Source organism: Diabrotica undecimpunctata, chromosome 1 (genome assembly GCF_040954645.1).
Source record: "Diabrotica undecimpunctata isolate CICGRU chromosome 1, icDiaUnde3, whole genome shotgun sequence".
NCBI classification, from domain to species: Eukaryota; Metazoa; Arthropoda; class Insecta; order Coleoptera; family Chrysomelidae; genus Diabrotica; species Diabrotica undecimpunctata.
Genome location: NC_092803.1, coordinates 151,233,105 through 151,259,720, shown reverse-complemented (window position 1 = coordinate 151,259,720; position 26,616 = coordinate 151,233,105). Strand labels below are relative to the sequence as shown.

Below are 26,616 nucleotides of genomic sequence, written 5' to 3'. Positions count from 1 at the left end.
GCAAACGCGCTGTATTACAATGTTATATGCGAACTACTCCAGTTGCCTTGCTTATGATAAGCAAATCTAATATTGCATCTAATATTCTTAAAAATGCCGATCCAAACCTATACAAATTGGGCCCGAGAGTCGACGTGTCCTGCCGAATTGAAGCGATGCTAGCGCGAGCAAAATGGTTTCAGAAAATGCATCCAAATATATTAGTCACCGTGCGCTGTTGCCAGTAATTGTCATTCGTAAAGTAATTTAATGATTTCTTTAAAAACATATTTTATCTTTAAATATTTGAAATATTACAAATCAATTTGAAATATGATTATGTAGTTTTAACTACTGATAATAAATTTTAGATTTTAGGGGATGCAATGCATCCCTTGCATCCATGCACCGCACGCCCCTGGTAGTGATGCTGTAGTGGGATCTTAGACTATAACCAGACTGTTTTCTGAATGTTTAGAACACAGTTTGTTTCGTTTTAAACATATTTCTTTATGTGGTATTAGAAGGGTGATTGAGGGTTCATTAACTATTTGTTACTCCTTCTTTTTTTTAGTTTTTAATGTTACTCCTTCATTGTGTAGTTTCAATTATAAATAATTCGTATATTGACTTATTCTTATACCATAAGCCTTTGGGCTTTTAATGTTTAAAACCTTATATTTAAGGATTACATTTATTTAAAAAATATTTTGAAAATGACATTCAATATAAAACCGAAACACTAAATAAAGAGTTGTTTTCTAACTATATCTTCAAAATTATAAAACATCATAGTACGAAAATGTCTTTTAGTTATTTAGTTTTATGATCGCAACAAATTTTTCGAGATACTGTCAACAATTCTAATAGCCTTCGTTTAACAAAACGTTTTGACCACCTAGGTATACTTTGAAACTACATTGAAACATTAAACTTCACGACTCCGATATCAGACATGTCTATACCTATTTTGCCACATCTCAAACATAAGTAGCAGGCATATTGAATTTCATTCCATTAAACATGAGTATTCACTGGCACAGTCAACATAAAATACTTTCTGATGCGGAATATTGTTAATTCAAACAGTTGCTTGGATGTCTCCTTAAACACAGTTCCGCCGCTGTGGACACAGACGGACAATATTTGAACTATTCACTGCGAATACATTATAAATCACTCGGCAATATCTAGTTGCTCTCTTTGTGGGAAGAAAGGCATTTTGCACGTCTTTGGAAATTTAGTGTGTTTGCGGTTGTCTTGTGAGACGTTTCTGATTCGGAGCCTTGTAGATAAACCTCAGACTAAACGACACAGAAATGTTTGTATTGCATAAATATAACAAAAAATTATGTACGGTTTAACTTAGCTTATAAAGGTCTAACTTATTCTATACAGTTTTAAAAATACCATGATATAATTAACGGAAAAGTTATACAAATATTCTCCTCAAATATCTCCTTATATTCTTTATGTACTATCTCCTTGTATTATGAACAAGATAAAAGAAAGCGTAAATAAAACCAACATTGGCTACAAAATAGGAAACCGCGCTTTGAGTATCCTTTGCTATGAGTATAATACAATAATCATGGCAAAAAATAAAGATGAACTCCAGCGCCTACTATACAGAACCAACACATAATAGAACAATTCATGCTGCATGAATATACATGATACTACATATAACAAAACAAGATAAGTCAACGCGCATATTCTTGTGACGTAAGCCTGATACAACTTTAATGACGGCAAGTTAAATGCTCATAAGTGTTCATGTTAATTATATCGCTGTGTTAATCGAGTTTGCTATTCTGTGTATTTCAAAACGTAGTGAATGATATTGACGTGACAACGTCTTAAATTAGGTTGTGGCTCGGAGTCACTCATGAAAAAGTGTAACGCCCGCTCACGTCTGTTACGATGAGTCACCGAACGAGAGAGAGGCCCGCCGGACCGGCGAATGCCTTGCGTCTCTCTCCCACTCAAACATGATCGGTCCGCTGCGCGCGCAGCACTAGAGAATTAGGCGCGTTGGAAATTAGTTAAGTTTAAGTTTACATGTACAATGTTTTAGTAAACAAAATATATTTCTATAGTTAAAATTTGTGCAATTCTTATTTTCATTCAATTCCTTGTTCCTATTGTGTAATTTAATAATATTCATATCAATAAATATTCTACCGAGAAAAAGACGTTGTCACGTAAAATCTTCGCCCGTAAAACCGACTTTACAGGCAACCAATTTTTTTTTATTTATTCATTGATGTAGTAAAGACTTTGTATAATATATTGTTATATAAATTTTGTGGTGAAAACATTCAGTTCATTTAATAAAATCCTCAAGCGCTAAAACATCGCCTGAAAATAGACGCAAAAGAAGAATGGAAAAAATAAATATTAAAAAACATGTAAGTATTTTGGTTTTAGACACACTTTAACAGCAGAGCAAATGTTTCTATAGATAATAATAAATGTTTCTATAGATAATAATATATACTAATGCCCATTTTAATAAAACTTGAAGTAATACTTTATTTTTGATAGGTCTTTAAAAAAAAATCGGTTGCCTGTAAAGTCGGTTTTACGGGCGAAAATTTTACGTGACAACGTCTTTTTCTCGGTAGAATATTTATTGATATGAATATTATTAAATTGCACAATAGGAACAAGGAATTGAATGAAAATAAGAATTGCACAAATTTTAACTATAGAAATATATTTTGTTTACTAAAACATTGTACATGTAAACTTAAACTTAACTAATTTCTATTTGAATGATTTTGTTGAGGATAGGACGATGATAGGAGAAATATGAAATGAAAGGAAGTGTTTCTGCTGTAATGTGTCTTGAACGCCAAGAACGCTCGAGAAAGACAGACACACAAGCACGCACCGATTCAACGCGCCTAATTCTCTAGTACTGCGCGCAGCGGACCGATCATGTTTGAGTGGGAGAGAGACGCAAGGCATTCGCCGGTCCGACGGGCCTCTCTCTCGTTCGGTGACTCACTGTAACAGACGTGAGCGGGCGTTACACTTTTTCATGAATGACTCCGAGCCACAACCTAATTTAAGACGTTGTCACGTCAAAAGTTACTTTGGATGTATGTAGTATGTAGTGAACTGGAACATATTTTTCGTAGTTATAATGGTGACACATTACAAATAACAAAAATTATTTAAACTTAATAGAAGCTGCAAAATATGAAAATGTTAGCGTAAAAGATGTAGATGTTAGAAGATGTAAAATTACTTTTTTTAGATGTAAAATGTATTTTAAAATACGAATTCTAAATCAAAATATTTAAGATAATTACAATATCCGCAAAAGAAAATCACAAAGATTGTAAAATAAATATCTAAATGATATTCATAGTCTCAAGTATGACCCGCTTATCCTTTATGGTCAAATTCTTTACATTTTGCGGACCTTTTATATTTAATTTATGTTTAGTAATTTTACAAATTACTTATTAATTTTCAAACCACGGTTTCACAGAAAGTAACTAGTTATGACTTCTTAGTGCAGGATATGGCATCGAGGTATACTTACCGTTAACAGTTTAAGTTTCGAAGTTGTTCATTACAGTAATGGAACAACGTTGCCATATGATGCATCGTTAAAATATAATACATTCAAGTCCCCTGGCTTTGTCTCGCTATGACGTCATGCGCAAAGTCGATTAAAATTAGAACGGCAAATGAGCATATCTTGTGGTTATAGTATCATGACGAAATATGTGTATGGTATGATAGATATACTACAGATGAGGTGATAAAACAAGTTAACAAGGCGGCCATACTATTGAAATACTTGAGGGATATGGAAGAACAAAAATATATATGAGCTAAGAGAGCAAAATTCCTCTATAATAAATAAATAAATATTTATTTATTACGAATGGAACGGTAAAAACATTTTTTACACAAAGGTAAATTACATGCAACATAAATTGTCTTTGTTCTAGTTTCCTTTTTGTTGCGGCTACAAGGATAGCATCGTCTCCTTGTATCTCCTTCCGATGGTAGATGAATCCCCACATTATTTATTGATTTTTGACGATTTGTTCTAGGACCACTTTTTGCACTGAGGCGTCTCTTTGTAAAAAACCTTCCTCTACCATTTGGTTGATTTTCTGTCCAGATCATAGGTTGATACTTTTTGATCTGCGAGATCAACTTCACCCATAAAACTATTATAAAAGGTAATAGATTCAGGACATGTAATTTCTGCTTTATTGCCATTCTTTAATGTCCTGTTAGTGACACCAATTGCAGTAGAATGGCAATTCGACATAAGTAATACCTCCTTGGTATCCAACCACCTTGCAGCACTTATGCCAAGTTCAGTGACTAAGAATTTACTACTACCTCTATTCGCAAGTTTATTTTCGAAAACAGGAGTGTTTTGTCGATTTTTCATATAAGTTCCGACACATGCAAACGGTAAGGTTTGCATCAAATTCACACTTGTGAAAAATCTGCCGAAAGAGATACAAACTGCTGGAGATCAGATACTTGCTGCCAGCTTATTGACCACTCGTTCTCCAAGGATGCCATCTGAGTGTGAAACTTCCTTACCTGCATATATATCAAAGTCATAGATATATCCATTCTTGGCGTCTGATCTTTGCCATAGTTTTATTTCTCTTTTGATCGGTTTTATTGGAAGATATTGTTTGAGACTAGATCGTCCTTTGAATTTTGTCATGGTCTCATCTATTGATTGGTGAGAACTTTCAGATCGAGCTTGTTGAAATGTTTTTTTTAAGCAATATACAAGGTCATCCAAGTAATAAGTTTTTGAACAATTCTCTGGTTTTTGTGGAATAGTATAATATATTTTGGACAAAAGCAACGTACATCGGTCTCTGCTAATAGACCGCTTTATAAAAAAGTTGGAAAGAGATTCATTAAACGACCAGTAATGATAAAAACTGGATACACGATTATAACTCATTACTAACGTGCAACCTAGAACAAGCATTATTTCATACATGTCTGTTTTTGGTATATTTTTATTCTGAATGAGTGATAATCTCTGATTCGTACAATCAGCTATATGAACTAGTAGACTTCTGGGAAACAATTTTAGAAATACATCTAACTCCGTTGATGATCTGTCCAAATCTAACAAAACTACACCATTTGCTTCAGTTGGAATTTCTTTTTTAGGTACAAAGCTTTTTTCAGGAGATTTCTATGTAACTTTCTTAAAAATTTTAACATTCTTGTTAGAATTATCACATTGGATTTGTGTTTGTTGAAAGTCTGTTGTGTTAGTTACCTTTGGTTCTATTACAGTTTTGCTTTCGCTTTCATCCATTTCACTCATCTCATCTATTGTAATGTCATTATCCGACAACTCAAAGTCGCTATCTTCAGCAGAACCATCAAATGGCTCATCGCATTCAGAGGATATATAGATATTACTCAAATGCCCAGCTATTTCCACTAATTCTTTTTCTGTCAATACTTTGCGGCTCATTCTAAAAAAGAACAAATTAACAAAACACGTAATAACACCAAAAATGTAGAAATCATTTTAATATATTTTCCTACGATTGGGACAAACAATCCCTTTTAATATTATTATTGGGACGTATATATCCCACACACATTCTTATGCAAAAAAACTTACATTTACAACAAAGAACCAAATGTTTTTATCTATAGTGACACTTACCTGTAACTGTTAAATCCAATAGTATATTATATAGAATTGGCTTTTCAAAGCGTCAGCAGTTTGATTTCTACAATAATCTCGCTTTTATACTTCAGCGATACAACACGTGTACTATTTCTGCCGCCATAACTAAAAATGAATCACAATATACGCTGTATTTTGTATTGCCTACCTCCACAAAGACTTAGAAACATCAACTTTTACGTATTTTTGGGTGAATATAGTCCAACAGTTATTTTGAAATATCCGTCGGGACATATATGTCCCGATAGTGGCGAAAGGGTTAAAAAGTAACTAAAAAGACTTAACCGTGGCATTGATTATTATATTTTTTGACGTGACAACGTCTTAAATTAGGTTGTGGCTCGGAGTCATTCATGAAAAAGTGTAACGCCCGCTCACGTCTGTTACAGTGAGTCACCGAACGAGAGAGAGGCCCGCCGGACCGGCGAATGCCTTGCGTCTCTCTCCCACTCAAACATGATCGATCCGCTGCGCGCGCAGCACTAGAGAATTAGGCGCGTTGAATCGGTGCATGCTTCCGTGCTTGTGTCTCTGTCAGTGTTGTTCCGTCTACCGATTTTTCGGTAGATCTACCGAATTTGATTCCTATCTACCGATCTACCGAACTGCCCCTTGAATCTACCTAATTTTAAAACAAATATCACAATGACTTGAAAATAAATTCGGATAATACAATTTATCTTTTTATTTCTGTTACCATCAAAAAACTTTTCAGTGTAACCTAATACTTGGTATTTTTAATACGTTTGTATTAAAATTCATTTGATACTTCCCTATAGTGTTTAAAAATATATTTGCAAAGATGCAAAGAAAGCGAAATACCCCGAGATTCAAGTTCGTAATTTTATACCTAATAATAACATATTGTATAAACATCATTCCGTAATCATAATCATTCACACACGTCTCTTCAATTCTCAAAGAATCTCAAGTATCAAGTGATAAATTATTAGCTAAATGACGGTGTGTGTGCTGTCGGTTTTCTTTGACTGCCGACTTAATCCATTAGCAGATAATGGTTGTTACATCTATTTGAACAAGAACGTTTTAACTTTCTGTCAATATTATGACCTATAACTATTTCTCAAAATATTATTAAACCTTATTTGTATCATAATAGCTGATGTGAGCATTTGGTCCCAATAATTTGATTCTTTATTTATTAAACAAAATTCAATGAATTATGGTTATTTCTAATAATCAGTTCAGCATAATTATTTAAGGTCTTTAACTTTTGAACCATTAAGTCGCCACCACAATGGGAAACTTTTCTATTTTTAGTTTTATGGAAAAAAGTTATTCTTTCTAAAAAGTTCTGAATGATCTAAAACTTAGAATACAATCATCAAATATTAAATTTTTTTAGTAATATAGGCAGTTTATCAAAAAATATGAATTTTATGTTCATATTTTTTGACAAACCTCGTGTATATGGCTCAAAAAATTTAATTGATGATTGATTTTAGGTTTTAGGTCATAAAAACTAAAAAAAAATTCCATTATGGTGTTCACTTAATTGGACGCACTGTATTATTATTATATATATATATATATATATATATATATATATATATATATATATATATATAATTTACGTCATTGCATATGATCTACCGAAATCTACCGAATTTTGCCGAAGGCATCTCCCGATATTGGATAAGCTCCACGGAACATCACTGGTCTCTGTCTTTCTCGAGCGTTCTTGGCGTTCAAGACACATTACAGCAGAAACACTTCCTTTCATTTCATATTTCTTCTATCATCGTCATATCCTCAACAAAATCACTCAAATAGAAATTAGTTAAGTTTAAGTTTACATGTACAATGTTTTAGTAAACAAAATATATTTCTATAGTTAAAATTTGTGCAATTCTTATTTTCATTCAATTCCTTGTTCGTATTGTGCAATTTAATAATATTCATATCAATAAATATTCTACCGAGAAAAAGACGTTGTCACGTAAAATCTTCGCCCGTAAAACCGACTTTACAGGCAACCGATTTTTTTTTCTTTAAATTTATGTTTTAAAAAAGTAGAAAATTTTAAACAAAGATTATGTTATATAAGTGTTTAAATTATTATATTCTAATGACTAACCTTTCAACTTTCCACAGAGTGAAAATTATTTTATTTTACAGCTTCCGCTAAAAATATCTTTTTGCAATGTGTCGATTGCAAAAGATATAAGAAGCAAGTATTTCAGAATAAATAATCTACCTTAGGTTGGAGAATTATTTTCTTTCTATTAATAAAAATGATTTCGGAAATACATTCTCTAATGGCCACGGAGTAAAAACTTTGAAAAAAAAAAAAAGAAAATTTGATATTATGAGTGAAAATTAATCTTTAAGAAAATTTTAATTGAATGTTTTATTTACCGTCAAAAACCAACCGCGTTCCCGTCGTGTTATAAAGGTTGTGGAGAAAATGGAATATAAGGAATCACTTTTTATAAAAATAAACTTCCACAGCAGAATTCGGTAATATTTGTTCTTGGCAATTTGAACGCGTTTGCAAAATAATTTTTTTGCTTATTTCCTTTTCAATCCTGTTAATTTCATGCTATAACGTCGTAACGTGTGTCAAATTTGGACAAAATACTTGATTTTTTTTCTGTTTTCTTATCAAATATAGTACATACATTATATATTTCATAATTATAGCATAAGAACAAGCAATAATTTATTCACAACCACTATTAACTGCAAGAGAAAAAATTCTACTACTGTTAATTATAGTGTTAAAACACTGTTTTTGTGTTAATTTAGTTTTCTACATCAGTTTTTTTTTAATTTGGCACTATATTTATAACTCTCCTTTTCAGTTTTTTCCAATATCTAGATTTCACATTCTAGGCCATTCAGTAAAGAAAAAAACATCCCCATTAGAAGATCAATCTTTGCCTCCCTTTTCACCGATCTCGAAATAGTCGGTTGAAGCATTGTCGAACATTAATTTGGTAATGGGTGGTGCTCCATCTTGCTGAAAGTATCATATTCACTGGAATTTGTGCGTTTGCTAAATCGGGATATAGGTTTGCCAAAGTTGGTAAAACATTATTTTGGAAAGGTGCTAAATAATTATCGAAATTCAAATTGCAATTAAAGAAAAAGGTACCTTAGATATTATTTCCATCGATTCCTGCCCATACATTAACCTATTGAGGATAGTGTGTATGTTCTTCTCTCATCCAGTAAGGATTTTCTTAAGACAATAGCGGCAATTCTGACAATTAGCATGCCTGAGAAGTATAATGGTGCACTCATCAGAAAACAAAACATGTATATCACAGTGTCCCTGAGTTGGTATCATTTTGATACCATACTTATCAAGGAATGCAATTTATTTTGTTTTATTGTTTGAATAATTGATGAATGGCTAACATTAAAAATTGGGGCTGTTTTGCTTAAGTTTTCTCAAACTTAAGCATAATATTCAATTTAGCATCATCACTTATTGCATTGGCAACTGCTTTTTTTTTATCTGCTTTACATGTTCAAACTCGCAAAACTACTTTTTTATTTTACCAATTGTCCCTTGTTCATGTGTTATCATCTCCATAATCAATTATCTGTAGAATTGTTATTTTGTGCATTTCTGTTAAATGAACCATTTTTCTGACATGCACGAAATTCAAACGACTATAAAACTAACAACTACTGTCACATAGACAGACAAAAAAATTTTTAAAGCAAAGTTTGCAAAATGTATTTTTTGCAAAGTTTTTTTAAGTTCATATCAGTAAAAAAACGTAAAATAGTTTTTGTTTACTTTTTCATTATTACAACCTACATAGGAAATATGCATTGAGTCATAGCCAATTTGGGAATAAATCTGAAATCACTTAATCTTTCCGAAACAGTTAAAGGTATATATAGGACATTGTACGTAAGATATGTTTGTTTAGAATATTCTGAGGAATCCAAAAATTGAATAATATATACTGCCATCCTAAGCAAGTACTCAGTATCTCATATTTTTACAATTTTTGAATTTGCTCTTTTATAAGGGTTCTTTTACCATTATTGATATACCTAACAAAGTTAGAAAGCAGTGAGCGTTCATTCCTTGGTCTGGTATACTATTAAAATTGCAGTAACTCAAGTTGTTGTTAGGTATTTCTTAGTTAAAGGGCAGTAAGTACCTTGTACAAGCCTTAAAGGCAGTAAGTATCTACTAAAAAAAAATGAAGATACTATTATTTCATCTAGCAACTGCTTGACCTTATCGCAACATGCCCCACCACAATTCTTAGTATCTGGATGTAAACAAAGTGAAACCGGAAGCGTAAGTTTCTTTCAGTTTATTCTAATCAGTCACTCTGTGTGTTCTTATCAATAATAAAGATTACAGTACATTTGTTTCCTTCAAAAATTTTAATAGATATGTATTATTATCGATTCGATTGTTAATAGTGTTATTGTCATAATATATTATTTTGTTAAAAGTTAACCTAGATATTTAAAACATGGAAACCCGTGGTAAGAAAATAATACAAATGCTGCAAATATCGAAAATTATAAATCCAAGTTCTGATGAGGAAGCGCGTGACAGTGAAGAGATATGAGGTAAAATATATATTAACTTTTGACTAGAAACCGTCAGGCCGAAAATCTCCGAAAGTGAAAATTCAGCTTTGCAAGCTACAATCATTTTAACGAGTTTTCAGGCTGTTTCTGATGACTCACTAAAATGATAACTTTTTTCAGTCTAGTTCAGAAGGTATTGAATCAGAATCGATAAAAACAGTAACAATAAGAACATTACTACAGCTGGTTCAAAAGGTGCCATAGCTTCAACAATTTCTTACGTATCTTGCAGTGAAAATTCCGATGAAACTTATAATACTAAAAAGGTAAAAACTGAGAAAGAGGAATGATAAAATAAAAAAAGAAAGGAAAAAAGAACATGCTCAGAAGCAACAAGACAAACACTATATTCTACGTAAAACATTATTTAATGAGAATCACCTGGTATCAATAAACAAGCAGTACTGGTCGATAAATGAGTTACAGAGAAGGATTTTTTTTTCGTGAAATGTGACAGTTCATGAGGTCAAAAGAAGACGCGGTAGTGTAGAAAGTGCTCGAAAAAGGACATTTTTCGAGAAAGAAGATATTGAGAATATCGTACCTTTATTTGATAGAAGAGGAATACATACAAAAACACCCTGAGTAGACAGGGAATTAATACAAAAATATGTTGAATCTTTCAACCATTCTGTGTCCCATTATCGCAGAGAACATTCTCCTGTCAAGAGTTATCTTCTGGGTGATATCACCATTCGAAGTATGCATAGGAATTTTATTACAGTTCATCCAAATATAAAGTGTTCATATGAACTATACATAATATGCTTATCTAAAGATTTAAATATTTCAGTTTAATTAATTTGTTCAAAAAAGTTATTTTTTGCCAAATAATTATAGTTTTCAACGAAACCTTTGTAGCCGTGGAAAGAAACAGAAAATCAAATCCTCTGCGTGCCTCTGGCATCAATGCATATCAGAAAGGAAAAAGGAAGACTTAATAAGTACATTTTACAGATTTATGTTGCACATGCATGATGTCGATGTAGAACATATAATCATTTGGCTCTCATACTTAATATACGTTATCAATTCTAATATAATTGGAGCACAGAAAATTACCTTTAGATATTTTAAATCAAGTCATTGCTTTAAGCCAGCTGACAGTTTTCACCATCAGGTGGAACAGTCTTTGCAGCGAATGAAAAAGGTATATGACTTCGCTGATTTTGTGTCTTGCGTTCAGTCAGATAATTACAGAACGGTTGGGACCAAAAATATAAAGCTAGATGATTTGTTTCTTTGGTCTGACAACTCATGAATTTAAAAAAAACCATACAACGCCCCGACCCTACTTGAAAGACATGGCTGAAGTGGTTGCTAAGCAAATTATCTTTAATTTATTTTATAAAACAAGTTTTGTTTCCAATAAAACAAAAGAATTAAATTTTTTTAAATTAAAAGTAACCAAATCTAGCCAATTTTGCAAAATTTGGTTACATTAATACCTGAAAATCGAAGACAATTTTGGCAGAGCCTTCCCGTTAATGATTCAGCTGCCGATTTAAGATCGGAGTTTGATGATGTTTAATAGTGAATTTTGTGTTTTTTTAATAATTATTAATCTGTTTTGACTAATTATATGTAAACAAAATATAGAATTAAGCTTAATGGTTTTATATGAAGGTTCTTAACTAATAAAGTTAATAAAACGAAATAATTTTTGTTGTTACCGGGCTTTCCATCAAAGAAATATTACACTTAAAAGCAGTAGCCTGAAACTAATTAAAGTAACTGCTTTTTTATGTAATTCAAAATTACCGGTTGTAATAATATACCTTGCTTAAAAGCGGTATCCGCCATTTTCATTAAAATTTATAAAAATATCTTATGAAAAAATACACTTATTTAATGATATGCAAAAAAGAACTACAACACAGTTAAACAATTTCGGAATCCATAAATATTTTCATAGTGGCTCAGCCCTGTTTATTAAAATCTGCTCTATCTTGAAACTTACATTTGTGGAGATACTTCCTTCTTGCTTAGGATGGCAGTATAGGATGTTGTATTTGAAATAAGAAAGTTGGTATTCGCCAGTGTTATATGCAGTGCCGGATTTAGTTCATGGACCGCCGGGGGCTAAGTCATACTATACCTACCGCCACTCTCCAGTAGATATAGATGCGTCTTACGTTAACAATTCATTAAAACTAGTTTAATATTATTAGGTAGTTTATTACAAATATACACAAAAGCCACGAAGACACAAACTTACAACCTATAAAGTAAATTAACATAATTATTTACAAATAAATTTTCCTGGACTTCCTACTTGCAAATAGGTCGATGATTTTATTAAAATCTAATTTTGTAAGCAGATCATTATTAATATTTAAAACAGCGAAGGAATTTAATGTTTCTTCCGTCATCGTATTTGTCAAATAATTTTTGACCCGTTTTAAAGTGGGAAATGATCTTTCACCAGTTGCATTAGTAACCAACAACGATAAGAAGATTCTTAGTGCTATTTCTACGTTTGGAGAGGTTGCAATTATATTATTTTTATGCAAAAGCTCCATCACAAAAGTAGCACTGTGACTTGACTTGGCCTCAACTTGGCCTAGTAGTGACATTATAAAATGTTTTAATTGAATACACTCACACATACACTCTCTATATTTCAGATTATTTGCCAAATAATTAATTGTTTTATACAGCACTTGGGTTCTAATCTTATTTTGCAGTTTAAGGATCTCTTCTGTATCTGCTTTGTCAAAGTGTAATTTTCTTTTGCGATTTCTAATTTCTTTACTGTATACCGTTTGTTGTGATAAGAGCTACCCCTTTTGTTCAAATAAATTACATTCATCACGAAGATATTCGTAAAAATGTAATGAGAATGTTTGGATCGATATATAGAATAATTTTTTTTTGCAACGCAGTAAATTGCGGCTGGAACAGGGGTGAGAAATCTAAGGGTACGTTCATAACGGAGACCATCGCATCGTATCCTTGCCTAGATCATAGCACCGACAGTGAACGCTCGCATTTAAAATAAAATGCATTTATTTTACCTGGCGATCGATACAATGGTCGGAACGAGGGTCGGTGGTCGGCACCTCGTAGTGTTGATCGTAGAGTACTATAGATAAAGTCACGTTGAGATGGCAGTGTACGGATATAGGATAACAGCGTTGCCAATTCTACTGCCATTGTAAGTTTTGCTACTTTTGTAAAATAAGCAGTGCCAAACTCACGGTAAACTAAGATATGTTTAGGTAAGCTAAAGTTGTTAATAGAAAATTCGTGAATGAAATAAATGGTAATAATTCCTAAAATGCTTTTATACATAATACCGCAGTTAATAGGGAAAAAAATATGAAAAATATTCTACAGGTTTTTTAATGTTCTAAACGGTAGATAAGGGATAACTGATGATAATTCCTTGAAGAATTACAGCCAATTTTGCTTTGTTTAATTTTTAAAGAAAGATGAAGTTTGGAAAAAATCATTTTTTTGCTTATTTTGTTCCTCGTGCATTTTAGGGAAAAATGTTTCAAATAAATGTTGCAGATCTTAAACAGTTTTTTAATTTTTTAGTTTGTAAATTAAAATACATAAACAAATGACTGAGATAATTGCAAAAAACCCCTAATTGAGGCCCCTAGAACACAAGGGTGTAAGTGCAGTTGCTTATCACTTAGCAACTGATATCTAACAACAGGCACGTACTTTTGGCTTCAAACTTTCTACATTAACAACAATAACACCATCAAAAATTACATGTAATTGAAAACATGCTGAAAACTGAAAAAGTGCTACCTAGGTTTTTAAATTTATATCGAACTTTGAACAAAGATTTTTCAAAACTTTGTTTTTGGCACTTACACCCCTTGTGTTCTAGGGGCCTCAATTGTGCACTAATTTATTAAATGTTCATAACTTTATTTTTTGCATAATGACGTCTAATATAACTACTTGAAATTATGTCGATTAATGAGTTATTTAAGTGTGCTACATTTCAACCAGATCAACTAAATATTTTATTACCTTTACTGAGAAAAGAATACCCCCGAAAAACAATTTTCAATCATCTTCATTTTCATAATCTAGTTCATCTTCAGAGTCATCGTTTAATGAAATTCTAATAGGTTCAATGTCATCTTGAATGTTGTCTACTGTCCAAAAATTATTCTCCAATTTTATAACATGGTTGACGTAATTTTTCCAATGTCCATTGTTCTGTACTTTATCATAACCTTCATAAATCAATGTTTTAACGTCGTTTTGTTTGAAACTTGAATTCTTAGAGGACACGTACCGTTTCACTTCACTCCACACCATTTCTATTGGGTTCAGTTCACAGTGATAAGGCGGAAGTCTTAAGATATGTACATCTACGCGGCATTGTTCGTCACTGTGATTCCTGTATTTTTCACCAATACAATCAATTTTGTATTTGTCATAAATATTTTTAAATACATTAGCAGTTTCCAGAAGTTCATTTTTTAAGTAATCTTCAAAATAAATGTCCTTTTCATAGAGCCACTCCTTAATTTGACGTTTCACCCAATATTGTTTGGGAAAATTTAATTTCCTAGAGTGATAAGATGCATTGTCCAAGATAATGACATTCTTTTTATTTTTTGGGAGATTCGGTATTAACATCTCTTCAAACCATTTTTCAAATAGATCTCCGTCCATCTCTTCATGGTAATCTTCAGCACCTTTTTTGGTAAGAAAAGTGATGTCAGCACCTTCAACAAATCCGTCTTTGTTTCCTGCATGGACTAAAACAAATCTTGGTCCTTTTCCGGTCGGAGTTTTTAAACCTGTGGTAAGTCCATTTACGAAAGCCTGTCGGCTATTTTTTATTGTTGTATCTTGCCATACTTGCCCATTGGTTATTTCAGTATTAACCCATGATTCGTCCATATAAATGATATTGGCTCCTTCGTTCCTCAGTTTCTTTATTTCCCGGAGATAGTGACGCCTCCAAGCGACTATTTCTTGTTTTTCTATTAATATTGAATTTCTACCTTGTTTGCCATATATAAAACCCATGTCGTGCAATAGTCTTCTCAACGTACTCTTGGAAAAATTCGGAAGATGCTCCATTTGCTTAATTTTTTCTAGTACTACGTCAAGGGTTGGAGGAATATTGTCCATAAAAAAACCGTGCACTACTTGTCTTATTCTAGACCGAGTTGCTTCATCATATCTATTCTCACGACTATTCAAATAACCGGTTATTTTTTTTCTTATAGGAGTTACGAGTGGACCATTTTTACTTTCACTTCTATATCGGAATATCGTTCGCTCAGAGACTCCAGTCATAGCAGAAACTTCCCGCACTATTGTTGATACACTTTTATCATTATTACTGTTTGATAAATAGTTAAAAACATTTAACACTATTTTTTTGCATTCACTATTTAACAAATTACCGTTTTTGAATTTTATTACACTCGCGGCCATTTTGACACTGACACGACACAAACGTCTGATATCAACTGAAAATTCTTTTAATGACTCTTAAGTATTTACCTGAATTTATAATTGCTGGCATTAGACAATAATTTTGAATTTATAAATAGGTATATTTTTTTAATTTTAAATTATTTTTTAATGTCTGTAACTGTAAATGCAGGTAGAGAAAGTGTGTCATTAGAAGGACATTAAGATCAAAAACGGATTATATAAATAATTATTTCATTTCCACGAATTGTAAACAATTTTGAACAGAAGATATAATTCCGAAAAGACCAGATTTCCGAAATATAACTTTCTATTTTTAAAATACCAACAGAAAAATTATATAATTAAAAAAATGTAGTATTTTTCCCTTTCACATTCATAAATATTTCCGAAATTATAATTCTTTTATAGGAGCCGGCCCATAACGTACGATTGTAGGTACGATTAAAAACTGACAACAATGTAGTTATTTCTGGCATATAGAAAGTACAGGCCTATCTCTGGAACGCTGCCATCTGAATGTGAATTTATCTATAGGATAGAGGGTCGAAAAAATACTAAGCTCGAATACTATTGTCCAACGGTAGTCCAAGTCTATGGTCCGATACCTGGCTCGAGGCTGGACGCTGTGCTTTGACAGTGAACGCTGGCATTTTTAAAGTAATGCATTTATTTTACATGGCGATGATAATATAATACCATACTATGGACCGAGCGAGGGTCGGCTTGAACCCCCATGCTTTGTGTATCGATAAGCATTAGCGGCATAGTTTCTAAAGTTGTTATTACGTATTGTAGTATTGATTTATATGTGATTCATGTTGGGTCAAATAACCTCCTAAAAATGTCTCAAGGCCTTGTAGTCTATTATTATTAATTATTGATAATTGACATACTGAACTTTTTCAATTTGGGCTTGTCTCCAATCAGTTAATTACCGATTAGGGACCGGTTTTTCACTTTAACTTGTTTCAAATTGAGTTTTTGAATTTTAGATGAAAAGCTCGGGTTCGTTCGGAAAAATATTCACATGAGATTTTTTTGCTAATCACTTTCATGAGCAAATGATAGGACGATGGCTCGGGCTACAAGAGGGAGAAACAAGATCTATGGTCCAAGTTTTTACTGGTTTGATTTCTCATTGTACAAATGAGCAGCCTCCCTGCCATACGCGCTTCATTAACAATTAAAAAACAAAGTTTTAAAATCAAATAAGCCCAGAATTTTCATCGGGAGCTGATAGAAGAAGGCTATAACTTGAATTTAGGTACTTGGTGATTTTAAAAATAATATTTTTTACTTGTGTTTTTGACCCTTAAAAATTGACATTTTGCGTTTTTTTTTTCAGTTTTAAATTATTTATAACTAGAAAACGACCAACTTTAGAGAAAACTTACAATTAACCTTCTTTATTTATAATAATAAAAAAAAACCTAAAAAAAATGGTCTGGCAGAAAAATACTCCACTCGTCAGAGACGAAAATGCCACTGGACCTCTAAATATCATATGAACAAGCTGAATTTTGCCGAGAATATTAATTGATCCCAAAAATATTCAAAAAAGTTTACTACTTTTACGCCCGGGCTTCCCCCTAAAATCCCCCTCGTAGAGTGGTTAAAAGGCAAAAGGAAAATTGATTAACCAAGAATTTTATTCAAAATCATTATATACAAAAATGTTTATAGCACTTTTTGTATAGAATAAACCATTCTCTCACAACGACGCTTGAAGCGACCGTCGATTTTGAATGCCAGTGTTCAATAAAATGCGAAATCAGTGTTCAATAAAATTTGTATCAACTCGATGGTAAAAATTCGGTATCTTTTGATATAAGTATCCTATCAAAAAAAAATCTAGATGTTTTTTAAAGGTAAAGAGTATAGCTTTCGTATGCAATTTTTGTATTTTGCCTCAAATAAACTCACATTTTATAAAGGTGTTAAATAAATAAACGTGGCGCGATTTTTGTCATTTTTTGCGATTCTTATAAGATCAATACAATGTATCCCTTTCATTGACTGGCCACTATGAAGTTTTCATTACTAGAGCCTAACCTTTAAATCCTATAGCATGAAATTTTAGTTTTGAGTTTTGGCAACAAATGTCAGGCATGTGAAATATTCTTAAAAAACGCTGTATTTAAACTTTCACATACTAAAAAATCTAAAACATTTAAAACTTTTTTTTTAATTACACTAGTACGTTTTTGAAAAGAACCAAACTTCTGCAGTAAACTACACCCGAAACTGTCTTCTTAAATTCATTTCCCGTGACGTGTGCTCGTTTGTAATGTAAAACATTAAATTCTGCGTTTTTTATTCATATTTCAAATGCCTCATATTTGTTGCCACAACTTAAAATTGGAAATTTCATGTCATAGGTCTTAAAGACTGGTCTCTAAAAATGGAAATTTTACTACGACTGGTCAATAAAAGTGATAAATTTTATTCATTTTACTAGAATCGTAAAAACTGCAAAAATCGCGATAAGTTTATTTATTTAACACCTTTATGAAAACTGACTTTATTCTCGGCAAAATACAAAACCTGCATACGCTTTACCTTTAAAAAGCATCTCTAATTTTGTTGATAGGACACTTGGATCAAAAGATATCAGTTTTTACCGTCGATGTGTTAGTTTTTGAATGTGTTATTTCGCGCACATAACACATTCAAAATCAACGATCGCTTCAAGCGTTGTTTCTAAGAGAACCGTTCATTCTACACAAAATAGTGTCTATGAACATTCTTGTTTAAAATTATCTATCTACATTTTTTATTTGGAACATTTTTTTCTACGGCGTACAGATTCTTGGTAAATCGATTTTTTGTGTTTTTATTCTCCATACGAGGGGATTTTTAGGGGAAAGCCCGGGGTAAAAGTGGTAATATTTTTTGGGGTCCCAAAATTAATATTTTCTACAAAATTTAGCTTGTTTGTATGATTTTTAGGGGATAACTCTCAGATGATTGTACTAAAAATTGATAGTTACAAGTTAACTAACAAAAATTGTTTAAAAAAATTTGAACAAATTTTCGTCTGGGCGACCTTTCAAACTTTATTTTGAGGCATCTCATAAAATTGAATATGTAAACAAATCTCATGGGAATATTTTCCGAATGAACCCGAACGTTTCGCCTTGTCTATTTGTGATTCACCCAGTATAAAAATGTAATTCGATGTTAATAATAGATAAAAAAGGAATATTCCAGCACAGGTGATGTAAAATACTTTTGAATAACACTTGGATAAAATTTAGCAATTAAATTAATCACAATGTGCAAATTTTCGATATTTTCGGAGCTGATTTTAACGTGCTATCATGTTCAGATCTCCAGAACAAACGATTGCACAGAATACTTTTACTTCTTTAAAAAAAAATTAAAACGTTAAAAATTAATATTTTTTCGGAAGAATTTTGAAATATCAGCTATTAACTTTTGATTTTAAAGCACAAACTTTATCATTGCCATTAAGACAATATCAAAATAGCAACCATGCACATTGAGACTGAATAGCAGTTTACGGTTACAAAATCTACCTCAGAATTTAAATTTTAAATATAACAAGCTCTTCTTTACTATATAACATATATACAGTCATTTGAGGACGATCTGTAGAAATTTCACTGCCCCTGCCGCGTCTGCTTCTTAACAGAAATAACAAAAAGTATCTCGACTATACATTTAATCCAGTTTCTTCAAAGGAAATAATAAATAATACCTACAATTAATTAAGGGGAAGAATACATCCATTATCTAAATTTTTATTGTTTCAGAACAAATTATGTTGACAAACTCGTCCCGGCACAAACAATACGAACACTTCCTTTGAAGCAGAAGAAGACAAAAGTAAAATAAATAGGGCCCGAGTGGTCTCCAAGACACTGATATTCAGCACTTAGGATGAGAGACACTTCTCACTGCTAAATAAAGTAATGCATAATTCAGTAATGCTGCCGTCCTCAACATTTATTTATAATGGGACAAAAATAATCAACTGAGTTTATTGAAGACAGTACGAATGAACGCAGGACTGGACTTGCCGATCAGATCGGCATTCATCGGTGCCTCGGCGATCTTGGGAAAGGTCTTTTTCTTCCTTATGTTGCATTTGGGTAAGTGATTTTGTATTTATTATAGAGTTTTAACAATTTTAAAAGTTATAGTTTGAACCCTTTAAACGCCGAATCATTAAAAATTGTAAAAAACTCACAAATATCGTTAAAAATAATGTTATTGAGGTACCTTTTATCATTTTGTTTTGTGGAAAAAATGTAATACTGTGTTTTTAGAGAAAAAAACATATTCCCAAAATGGAAACGTTGGCATCTATAGGTCACAACTATATAACAAAGTAAATTATTTGCAGTAAAAACATATTTTATTTTTTACATAATAACAAAATTCAAAAAATGTAAATTAAAACTTCAGTAGACCAGTATCATCTCCAGAGAGAACATGATGATATCTGCTTATCAAAAGTAACTCCAAAAAACTGATGAACTTATTTCTCAGAAACAGTAAAGTTGTGAATATTTGTATCTATTCCCCTGAGTGTAGAGTTCGGTATAGTGACGAATCAATTGAATTATTTTAAGTGTGAAAAATAATGGAAAAATTTCGAACTTAGATTTGGCAAACTGTGCATTGCTTATTCTTGGTGGCAAGGAAGCTTCAGATTGAATCCCAACCTGCTCACTCTTTCATTTACGTTGAACCGATATATTTTCTTTCTTATCCTCGTTGGTAGATTCATAAGCATGAGTTTCTACTTCACCGGGTACTTTGTCTGATATATCAAAAATATCTAAGACCTGCTCGTCAATAGTATCCTCGTTGCTTTCAGTACCAGATTAATCAGCTGAATCAGGAGAGAGAATAACAATATCAACTAGTTCTGTAGATATTAAAGCTTCCAGGTCGTCGAATGTAATTGTCAAATATATGTGCCTTCGTCTAGATGATCTAAGTGTATAAATATATATCTAAGCAGGTATTATGCTTTTTTTCTTGCCGCCAACTTGTCAAAATTATTTGGCTCCAAAAAGATATTCATTTCTCCACTGAAACTTAACTAGAATTCAAAATTTTTATGAACACCATGTGCTTTCTTCTAATAAGCTCGTGGAGACTAACTCAAGCCTTACAATTGTGCGCGGACATTCTGTAGGGAACTTTGAATAACAGTGTTTCGCTATTGCCAATATTCCCATTTTGAGAACAATGAATGCTGAACATCTTTAAAAATAAGTTACCTAAAGGTGGTTTTTGTAAATATTTCATTTATATGATTCATTTACTGTTTCTCTATATAAAAATAAACCACAGTTCGGTACATATGGACTATCAACAACAACTATAGTACAAAAAAAGCAAGTGACATGAATGTGGACGTTATTTGAATTGATTTTTAGATGAATTCTGTAAGTAGAAAAAACATATCATCTAGCAGAAAGTAAGAATGGGACATACAGAAAGCATATTTATTACAATATGTGTAAATATTTCATTATTTGTAAATCCAACATATTTTTTGTTGTGTTCCCAAAATTGGAACGTTGGCGTTTAAAAGGGGAAAGTTATTTAGTTGTGAAATTTTACTTGAAATAGTATATTTATTCTCTGGAAATAAATCGAGATTATAATTAAAAGTATTTTATTTTTAACGTTTTGACTTAGCTACGTCGAAGTTATTTTGTTGGAAATTGAAAAATAATTTTAATAGTTTAATCTTATCTATCTTAAAATTGTATTGCCAATATTTTTGATGCGCTCCTGGAAGGCGTTAGTAAAATATAATATATGTGAATGATCTTTAATAATATTACATAATTCAAAATCTTCGTCCTTATGAAAAAAGAGTTATCCAGGACATGAAATATGTAATTAAAAGCTTATACATATGTTAACACCAAAATATTAGATTTTAATGGAAATATTTAATCAAAAACGTTAGATGGTAAGAAAGGATTGCTTTATTTCTCCAACTATATTCAATTAATATCTTGAAAACATAATATTGTTGTGAAGCCATTTCCTTGTGGCATTTTAAAGTAATTACTATTTTAATTGAAATAAGCCACAATTGAAGGTTAAAATAAGTTTATTGACGTTTCAATCTCCAGTTCGGAAATCGTTCTGAAAATACAAACATTAATAAAATTAGAAAACCTTATATTAGAAAACCTCTCTAGTGTAAGGAATAGACGTGTGTAAATTCTGCTCCGTAATAATTTCAATTTTTGGTTATTGTGAGTCGATAATTTTGCTGATTTTGCGTGCAGTGTGTAATAGAAAATAAAAGTGTTAATGGTAATTGTAGCAAAGACATTGGAAGAGAGGTAAGTGCATAACCTCTATAAATTTAGGAAGGCGAAGGAAATTTTATTTACTCTTAACACAAAAAACTAGAAACAAAACCGGCCCAGGTCATTAACGCTAATATATTAGTTTTAAAAGCTAGACGTGGGCGTTGCTACATCAAACCATTCCAAAGTAACTGACAATTATTTTAATTGAAAATTAATTTATCCAGGAAGAAAACGTGAAAATAAATTACTACAAGCTACTGCTTGAGAGAACCATCTTCCTTCGACTCGTTGAGTGGGGAGGTTGGCTCTATCGCGAGTAGTAGCAGTAGAAATATGGATTCAGATGATAATACGACGATATCTTAGTGCTGCCTAATTACGGAGAAGACCTTTAAAATCTAATTAACAAAATAAAGCAAACCTGTGATCAGTATGGATTAAAATTCAATGTTAAGAAAATTAAATATATGGTAGCAAACAAAATTATATACAAGATTACGGTACAAAAGTCGGAAATGCCGTACTGGACATGGACACAGTACAGAAACTCGTGTATCTCGGCAATAATATCAATGACAGCTGTGTACAACTGTAGAAATTAAAAGCCGAATAGAAAAAGCTCGAGCCACTTTTGTCAAAATTAGAAACGCACTTTGCAGTCAAGATCTTATTGACACTCGCGAACTTATGCATATCTTTCCAGTACTGCTATATGGAGTGGAAGCGTAGACTCTAAGTGACGCGATGCTTAAATGCTTGGAAGCCTTTAAGATGTGCGTATACAGACGACTACTAAGAATAATCTGGGTCGACGGAGTTAGAAATGAGAAGGTCCTTAAACGCCTGAACCAAACAACACAACTGGTCAATACAATAAAGAGTCGCATACTACGGTTACATTATGGAACACCCTGAAAAATATGAACTCTTACATCTTATTATTTAGGAAAAGATCCAAGGTAAACGTGGTCCTGGTAGAAGAAGAACATCATGGCTGAAAAATCTACGACAACGATACGGAAAATCGTCTACACCATTATTTAGAGTTGCTGTCAATAATGTCACGATAGCGAATATGGTAGCCAACATGATATCCAACGAACGATAACGGTCATGGAACTAGAACAACAAGAGAAAATGGTAAAGTCTGGAGGTTAAGGAGAAACCTGGAAACTGCAGTTGCAAAGAGTGAATAACACCTAAAGCTGACCTTTTTATTATTATCTTAATCTATCTGTTTCTGATATTATTAGCTTAGATTGTACCATTTGATTTAGTGTCCACTCAATTGCTTTACTTTGATTTTAAATTAATTTTGTCTATTTCCATACCGTCTCCTTTTTCTAACTTTTTTGCAGTTGAGAATTCTACTTCGATTCTGTTTCGTATTTTCTTTGTTCTTATTCTATCTATTCTATCATCTTTGGTGATTTGTAGACATCTTGTCATAACTTTATTTGTACCTCTGATTCCTTATACAGTCTTTGTGATATTCGCCCATTTTTCATCCATTTCTCCAAGTCGGCAAAAGTCTTATGTATTTCAATATTTTTTTTTTGTTCTTTTTTATAGTTTGTCTCATGATATATTATCTAGACATGATCAGACTTTTCGGAATCCGGCTTGTTCTTCGTTATAATGGTCCATGTGTTGTTCTATTTTTTGTATAACTATGGAAAAGATTTTTGCTATTGAAGGCATTACACTAATCTCTCTATAGTTATTTGTTGACCTTTTGTCACCTTTTTTGAAAATCGAGGACATGTATGATAGATTCCACTCATCTCGAATCTCTTCTCCTGCTTCGATTTTAATAAACAACACTTGTATAAAGGACACGATCCTTGCACCTCCATATTTCAGTAGTTTCAGTTTTATGTTCGCTGGTCCTGGTGCTTTGTTGTTTTTGGCTTTCTTTAGTGGTTAAGTTATATCTTTCTCTATGATTTCGGCTTCCACGGTTATTATTATCTCAAGGTCTTGTGAGATGTACCCCTGTCTATTCTCTTGCAATAATTTTGTATAATGCTTTGTCCACTTCTTTAATGTACTATGTAATCTATATGAATTTGTACTTGATTTATTATTTCTGATATTTTTTTCCTTGTTGCTGATCTTTTATACTCTATCGTGTTGTCTATGTCTCTGCACATTCTCTCCCACTATTCATTCTTCTCGAGCCTTATTCGTTATTTCGCTTATTTTCTGAGGGTGACGTACTTTTTTTCTTTTAATATTCTCTTCTGAGTCGTCACTGTATTTCTCCAAATAATTATTCTTGTGTTGTTTAATATCCAGCACTTCTTTGGCTGCTGTGTTAAGTTATTTCGCATTTCTGTTAGGGTCCATTCTTCGTTCATCTGTAGCATATTCTGTAGGCTATTCTGATATAATGTTCGAATACCAAATTGTTGTAGAAGATCTACTTTATACCTTGAATTTGCGATTTTTTGCATCTCATCATCTCTTTAAGTATTGTCTTTTGGTTGTCTTTCCATGTATATGAATTTCCCCAGTACTAATCTGTGGATTCTTGCGCATTCTGCTTGTCTGTATACTCTTACATATTATAATATTGGTTTTCTGACTTTTCTTACTATTATGAAATCAATAATAGATCTGTTTTTGCTAAGTTCTTCCATATGTATATATGCATGTTTTTATGCGGAAATATTGTGTTAATTAATGTCGTTTCTAATTTCTTCTTCTCCGAATCGTTCCACTATATCTTTATTTTCCTCTCCTATGTGGCTGTTAAAGTCTACAATTGGTAGAATACCTTCTTTTTCCTTTGCCTCGTCGAAAAAGTGATCATTGGCCAAATATGTTAATCCTAATTTCCATTATTCGTCATTAATTTGCTGGTAATCTTGTATATCTTTTTCCATGTATCCAGATTTAGCCATACGGCTCACACTACCTCTAAGGGGAAAATTCACTCATCCCAGATACCTACGGTATCAAAAGGATTAAGCTCTGGTGGGACTCTTTCCGTGTTATCGAGCCCTAGGTGATTTGGTATGTTGGAGTATCTCCCAAAAATTTTCGTACACATCTGGACGTCGCGAGGAGTACAGCTTTCTGTATGGCCTTATAGAGATGTTCATTTAGACCCGGCTGTTTTATGTTCTCTAGGAGGTTTTTGGGAATAACACCAGTAGTAGATAGAATAATGGGTACTGTCTGGGTACTTTCCATTCTCCATTGTCTCCTGATTTGTATTTCTAGATCTCTGTACTTGGCGATCTTTTCGTTGTATTTAACACGTAAATTATTGGTGTTGGGTATTGTTGTTTTCCTAGTAAGTTTATTAACTAGTATGAGATCCGGTCTATTATGTGCCACTGGTTGGCCTGTGAGCACAGTGCGGTCCCAGTATAGCTTGTAGTTGTCATTTTCAAGCATTCTGTCAGGGACGTATTGATAATAAGGAAGATGCTCGGTTTGGAGAAGTCTTAGTTTGTCAGCTAGTTCTTGGTGGATAATCTTTCCTACTGAGTCATGGCGTTCTTTATAATCAGTACCGACAAATGCCTGGCAGCCACCGGTAAGATGTTGGATGGTTTCTTGGGCTTGACATTCATATCGGCATTTGTCATTTTGGGCTTGAGGATCTTTAATAATATATTTCAGGTAATTTTTTATTAGAATAACCTGATCCTGAATGGCAAGTGGGAAACCCTCAGTCTCGGGAAACATCTTTCCTGATGTCAACCAATAGTTCGACGCTGTATTGTCGACATATTATTGGCTGATCTCATTGAGATGTCGCCCATGCAGAGGTTTACTCATCCAGGTGCGCATTTTTTCTTGCTTAGTCAGATGGTTTATGCACATTTCTTGTTCCCTTAGTTTAAGTGGCGTTGTATCATCTACTGCGCAGATTGCTCGATGTAAAGCAGATGTCTCAGCCTGAATCTAAAAATATGTTCTTAAATAAGCAATTTGTTTATCCAATTGCTCACCTATATCCATAAGTCCTCTTCCCCCTTGATACCGTGGCAATGTTGTTCTCTCTACTGCACTGCGTGGATGATGTTTTTGCGCCTTTGTGAGAAGTGTTCTTACTTTTCGCTGAAGACCCTCTATATCCGTTTTTGACCACTCTATAATACCAAATGAGTAGCTTAGCGCGGAACACGCGTACGTATTTAATGCCTTAAACACATTTTTACTATTAGAATATGACCGATTTAGTTGTCTTACTCTTCGCACCAATTCCGAAGTTAGTTCAGTTTTCATTTGTTTATGGTCAATTTTCCGCGGCTTGTGTTACTCCGAGATATTTGTAAATATCATTTTCACCCATTGCCTCGATGTTTTGGCCATCTTGCATATCGAAACCTCCGGGCTGAACCTTTCCTCTGACTATATTTAGTACACGGCACTTGTCTAGTCCAAAATGCATACTAATATCATTTGAGAAATTTTCTACAGTTTTTAGCATCTGATCTAAGTGGTTTTGAGTGGAAGCTATTAATTTCAAATCATCCATATACAACAAATGATTAATCTTCGCCACAACAGCATTGTTATTTTTGATTCTAAAACCTGAGTCAGTGGAGTTCAGTAGCTGAGATAGTTGGTTCATCGCTTAAC

General features: G+C 32.5%; 1 protein-coding gene across 3 annotated transcripts in view; it reads left to right on the top strand.

Annotated features, from left to right (window-relative positions):
- The window catches only part of LOC140432373 (uncharacterized), a 309,037-nt gene that overhangs the window by 103,535 nt on the left and 178,886 nt on the right, over positions 1–26,616 (top strand). For all 3 annotated transcript variants that reach the window (XM_072520226.1, XM_072520225.1, XM_072520227.1), the window contains exon 2: positions 19,483–19,821. In XM_072520226.1, coding sequence (XP_072376327.1) covers positions 19,728–19,821 — 94 coding nt within the window. In that variant the 5' untranslated portion in view covers positions 19,483–19,727. The remainder of the gene's footprint in view (positions 1–19,482; positions 19,822–26,616) is intronic.